We start from the raw sequence: 5,715 nt of genomic DNA on the forward strand, positions 1-5,715 counted from the left end.
TCACGGCCCCCGGCGTGCGAAGGATCCGGCTGAAGGAGGGAGGCGTAAGGGGCTCCCTCTTCCTGCCGCCGGGTGAGTGTCCCGGCCGAGACGTTCGCCCTGGGGCCGGCGGGACCCCCCGGCTTCTCTGGCCAGAGCAAGGAAAGTCTCTTTTACAAGAAAAACACGCGAAGGACATCACCCGGGAAATCCATATTCCGTAATAGATCTGCACGCCGCCCTGCAGACAGGTGGCAGGGTTTTTTTCCTTGAAATCTTAACGGAGACACTCCCAAAGGCTTGTCGGGACACGGCTCCCCTTGTGCGTGGCGACACTGCTTGGTCCTTATCGGCTGCAGCGGGCAGGGCAGGCACGGGCAGGTGGCTCTTGTGAGACAGGCAGCAGATAAATGAGAGTAGGGGTTGAGGAGTTTACCTATGTCGCTGCTCTCAGTTTACGATTTTTCAGTAGGTTTGATGTCTGCTCGGGACCACCAGAACCTGTAACATTTAGAAAATCCGATAGGCTTCATCGGGTGAGCCTGTGCTAAATCTCCCGAGGATTTTACCCTGAGTAGGATTGAATCGAAAAGGCTTCTTTTTTTTTTTTTTTTTTTTTTTGTCCCTGTGAAACACATGCCAGTAAGCAGAGCAGTGGAAGAGATTCTAGAGGATATAGGTATTCCAACTTGGTTATTCCAACTTGGTTACATAAGCACCATAGCTAAGTTAATAATTGAGTTACTTCAGCTGTTCTGTGGTATAAAGGCAAAATAGATTTCTGAGCAAGTTCTACCTGTTCTGCTTGTGGGATGGTTGTGCTTTATGAGGTGTGATATTCTGATGGACTGCTAGTCTTGTTGGAAAATGAAACCTTTCACTGATGATGGTGTTTGTACACTTGAGCTGTGATTTAAACTTCTTATATTTCCCCGAGTGTTGTGCTCCACGTTACCTCTAATTTATGACAACTTGGTTCAGCAAGTGCCATATGTACCACCACAGTTATTAGGGATTTAAGTATTTTCAGTGAATGATTTCCAAACCAATAATCTTTTTATCCATTTAGATACGAATCCAAAGTCCATAGAAGAAAACACAACAACAGAGATTGAACTTTGAATTTTAGATCAAATGTTTAGTCAGCATTCTGGATTTTCCATCACGGAGACATGGTTGTTTTGATATATCCTGCCTTAGAGGATGAGCTGGATTTCTGCTGAGCTCAGTGGGAATCCAGAGATCTGCAACATGGAACTGCTTTTTTTCCCTTTAGAAAGTCTGGCATCATAATAGTGTGGAAAAGTCTGGAGTCATTGCTTAAATGATACTGGCATCCTTCTCAATGGAGGATCCAGTTACAGCATTACTACAATACCTTTCTTTGTGCCAGCGATGGAGAAGTCTTATATTGTTAAGATAGGAATCTTAAATGTGAACCGTTCTTAGTAAAAGTGAGATGACATCAGTGGGCTTATGCTGCAATATTAATATGAAAGAGTTTTCTCAATTCAGGCATAGGAGTTACAGGTATGGGGTGTTCTTGTTTGTTTGTTTTTAAGCAATACTAAAGTTGTATAGCCCACTTTATCCTGCTTTTTAGTGAGCTATGCAGAAACTATATACTTGGGCATGTGTAGGCAGTCCAGGATCCTTGTGTAAGTTAAAGGTTGTCTTCATGAGAGAGAAACGCAATCATGCTTGACTGTGTTCTGATCACATGTTCTTGCTAGAAAGCTTCCCAGGTAGAGGTGATAAATGAATGAATACTTTTTTTTTCTAGCCATCTAGGCTGACAGTTATTAACTAAAGGTTACTGTTGATCATGGCATTGTGATAAATTTATCCAGACATTTTCTCTCAAGCAGAATATTGAACTACTATGAAAAATATCAGAACTGAAAGAAAAAGAACCCAAAAGCATGCTTCACTCCTTTTCTGACTTCCTAATGCTTTAAGTTAGGAGGTTTCCATCATATAACATGTCTTGTCCAAAACTTCCTTTTCTCAAGCACCTTGAATTGCCAGAGGTCTTTTTTTTTTTTTTTTTTTTTTTTTATTGCATCTAGTTAATGTCAGAGAGTTAATGCACTCTTGCACAAGCAGGTACTTTTTCTGCTGAGATAGTTGCAGTAAGCTGGATCTGAGTACATCAGTGGTGACATCTGGTGGCCAGTAAAAAAAGAAATTGCCTGCCTGGGGTCTTTATAGTTCCAAGAGGTAGTGTAATATCCTTAGCCTTTTAACCCAAGATCTGTTGGCATGGCATCCAGTAATATTGCAACACGACCTTGGCTGCAAAAGCATGCTCCCTTAAAATTGTAGGTCGATTATTTCTGCAGTTTTGTGGGACTGATTGTACACCTGTATAGGCATGTTTATCTATATATCAGTTACTGCACCCATTTAGCTCTCAGTTTTACCCGGTTTCTTCATATCTGCAGTAGCAGTTCTGCTGCCAAGTGTTACAGTGCTGATGTTGAGATAGAGCTATTGAGTCCAGTTGATTTCATGTAGCAATGAGTGTCTCTTTGCTGTGCTTTGCTCAATGCACCTTATTCCAGAGTTTGCGTAAGTTTTGTAGAATTTACTTTTAGGGCTCAGTGCTCTTGCCTCATTAGCAATGAGCCTGCACTTTGCTAATTAAGATATGACTGCTTTGTGGGAAAAGAGCTGATTTAGAGTATGATTGTTCTGAGAGTGGGATGTTAAGACCATTGAAAAAAACATTTAGACCAGTTTCTTTTTAAAAAACAAGCTTAACTGTTTACATATTTTTACAGGAAGGTAAGGACCTATTCTTAGTTTGAAATAGCTAAAGTGGGCTACAGCACCGGTTCTCTAATCTCTGCTGTGCAAATGGAAAATAAATGAGTATTAATAGAAAATGTCTTAAGCCTTCTATATTTTGATGTTCACTCTTCACCAGAGAGTTTTTAGTGTCCTGTTTGATAACTTGTCCTCTGTACCTCTTCTTTTTAATATAGGGGATGGCCCCTTTCCAGGAGTTATTGACATGTATGGTGATGAAGGAGGCTTGATTGAATTTAGATCCAGTCTCCTGGCTACCCGTGGTTTTGCTGCCCTTTCTCTGCCATATTTTGACTTTGAAGATCTGCCTAAGGTTATGAAAGAATTCAAACTTGAGTATTTTGAGGAGGCAGCTAGATTCCTGCAGCGTCACCCAAAGGTGAGTGTACAAAGGTGAGTGTAATGAGAGATCTCTCAGGACAAGGGAGGATTCGACAGTCATGCCCAGATGGTGGTGGCGGCGATTTTTTTTTTTGTTTGTTTGTTTGGAGTATCAGTTTCTGCTGGGCAGGTTTAGGCCCAATAATGGAAAAAGTCTAGTTCCTGCATAGGCAGTTATGTATATGACTGTGGAGAGTGAATTTCTTCCAGCACAAGCTGTCTGTTAAATAAATTCATGCTGGAAACTAGAAGATTCCTGATCATTAGAACAGTAAAGTGCCAGAATATCCTCCGAACAGGAGCAGTGGTGATGAAGATGGAATTTTTAAAAATGAACGCAGTTATTTTAAGAGAGGATGATACAAAACTGCTCAAGAGTCAGCAAAAGAATGGATTTGATGACTTGGCATGTTGCTTTCAGTTTTACTTCCCAGGCTAGGAAAGGACTAAATACTGCTTATCTAATCCTTCAAGTGTCATTTGTGAGATTACTTTATTGCCTGATGTGTAGGAATAGACTGTGCTTGAATTTCTTGCTACTTGTTTTGGGAAAAAGAGAAAATATTTGCTTCAAAATATGCAACAGGGACTTGGTGAGGTCCAAGTAATGGTACTTCTTGTGCCTGTCTGTGTTATTTTGTGGGGTTTGACAGCTCTTGTTGTCTCTGAAAAAATAAGATACTAAACAGAGGGAGGAGTCCCATGGGGTCCAGGCTGTAGCTTTCCAATAGGTTACAGCAATAATTAACCTAACATTTTCTTTTTTTTTTTTTTTTTTTGTAATAACACAACTCCAAAGGCATTTCATGGCTAATCCCGTTATAATGTATACTTTGTTTGTTCCTTTCTTCCTGTCTTCCCCACCCCCTATCTTATCTGAAGGTGAAAGGACCAGGAATTGGAGTGATTGGGACTGGGAAAGGGGCAGAATTAGCACTCTCCATGATCACCTTTCTGCCAGAAGTGGTGGCTGCTGTCTGTATCTCCGGCTGTAGTTCAAACACAGTTGCAGACCTCCATTATGGTGAGATGACTCTGCCTGGGCTGCGTTTTGATATGAATAAGGTCAGTGTTTCTGACGCTGGTGTATTTGACACTTTTGAAGCTCTGGATGACCCAACAAATCCTGCTAATTCTCCTTGCACAATCCCCATTGAAAAAGCAGAAGGTCACTTTCTCTTAGTGGTAGGGGAAGATGATCGTATGTGGAAGAGCTCCTTATACGCTGAGCTGGCAATCGGGCGTCTACGCCAGCATGGGAAAGAAAACTTTGAACTCCTGAGTTATCCAGGAGCAGGTCACCGAATTGATCCTCCTTCTACTCCATTTTGTCAGGTAGCTATGGATCGTGTTCTGGGAGTGCCTGTTTTGGGGGGTGGAGAGAGCAAAGCACATGCCCATGCACAGGAACACTCCTGGGGAAAGATTCAAGAGTTTCTGCACTTGCATTTGGGATGAACACTTAAGCACCTGCAAGCTGTTGCAGAACTGCAGAGGACTGAGCTTGAGCCACCAAAATGACTGGTGAATTGGAGGGTCTGACTGAGAAAAGCTTTGAAATATGAAATAACCAAATGACTACTTAGCTACAAGTATAAATCCAGAAAGAAAGGGATTTATTTGGACTAGCCTAATTTATTTTAACTAGGAACACAGAGGAGAAGTGAAACAATGATAAGTAGGCTGCATTGTAGTACAAATTTGACAGCCTGAATTGGTCATGATATCAAGAAACAAGTATCTGAAGAGAGTAGTAGGTGCTTTCTTCCTTGCGGTATTTATGACTCAGAGAATTTAAGAGCTAGCCTGCACCCTCAGCAATGACAGACTGGGGGATGATGGCAATCCATGGACGATAAACTTCCACATCAAAATGCTGAATGATTCTGGCCTTTGATCTTAAGATGCCTTAGCCCAGAACTCTCAGTTACAGCCATATACACTTTGGAAATGTTTTCCATTTACCTGAAGCTGGGGATATCTATTTGTAATGAGACTTGTCTACTTTGACCTTAGGTAGTGGTCTTCTGGTGACACAATCTCTTTCTTACCAACAAAAACTACCTGTAGAGTGGGATAATGAAGAGCACTTTTCCTGTCATCCTGAGAGAATGGCAGCACGAGCACTGGCTTGTATTAGGGATGTAACCATCTGTTCCAATAATGTCTTGGATTAGCATTTGACACTCAGGGTATTAAAATTCTGTTGGATAGGTTAAAGCATTGTTAAATGCAGTTATGCTATGTGTAAGTCTTACTTCTCTCTTCATTGCTTGTTTTAAACTAATGACACCTGTCATAGAGTTAGGGATTAATTACTTGTGGAACTCTTTAGTAATGATGTCAACAGATGCTGACAGCTGTTCTTGGGGAGGAAGTAAAGTTGAGAGACAGAAAACCTGGCCAGCAGGTTAAGACTGACTGTAAAAAGCTGTCACCTTATGGCAGTGACTAACTTAGAATCATAATCCCTTAAAAAAAAAAAAAGCAAGAAAAAAAAAAATCGACAAAAACCCCCCCCCCCCACCCCCTCAAAAAAAAAAA

The 5,715-nt window shown here is 41.3% G+C and overlaps 1 protein-coding gene across 1 annotated transcript; it reads left to right on the plus strand.

The window, feature by feature from the left end:
* Positions 1 to 8: 8 nt before the first annotated feature.
* Positions 9 to 4,828, plus strand: LOC104284102 (acyl-coenzyme A amino acid N-acyltransferase 2-like; the record flags this gene model as incomplete). The annotated part of the gene is made up of 3 exons (XM_009882392.1): positions 9 to 72; positions 2,967 to 3,169; positions 4,054 to 4,828. Coding segments are annotated over 3 exons (843 nt in total), but the record flags the coding sequence as incomplete, so codon positions are not given.
* Between the last annotated feature and the right edge of the window lie 887 nt (positions 4,829 to 5,715).

The sequence above is a fragment of the Charadrius vociferus genome, unplaced genomic scaffold, assembly GCF_000708025.1.
Source record: "Charadrius vociferus isolate BGI_N301 unplaced genomic scaffold, ASM70802v2 scaffold50, whole genome shotgun sequence".
In the NCBI taxonomy this organism is placed as follows: domain Eukaryota; kingdom Metazoa; phylum Chordata; class Aves; order Charadriiformes; family Charadriidae; genus Charadrius; species Charadrius vociferus.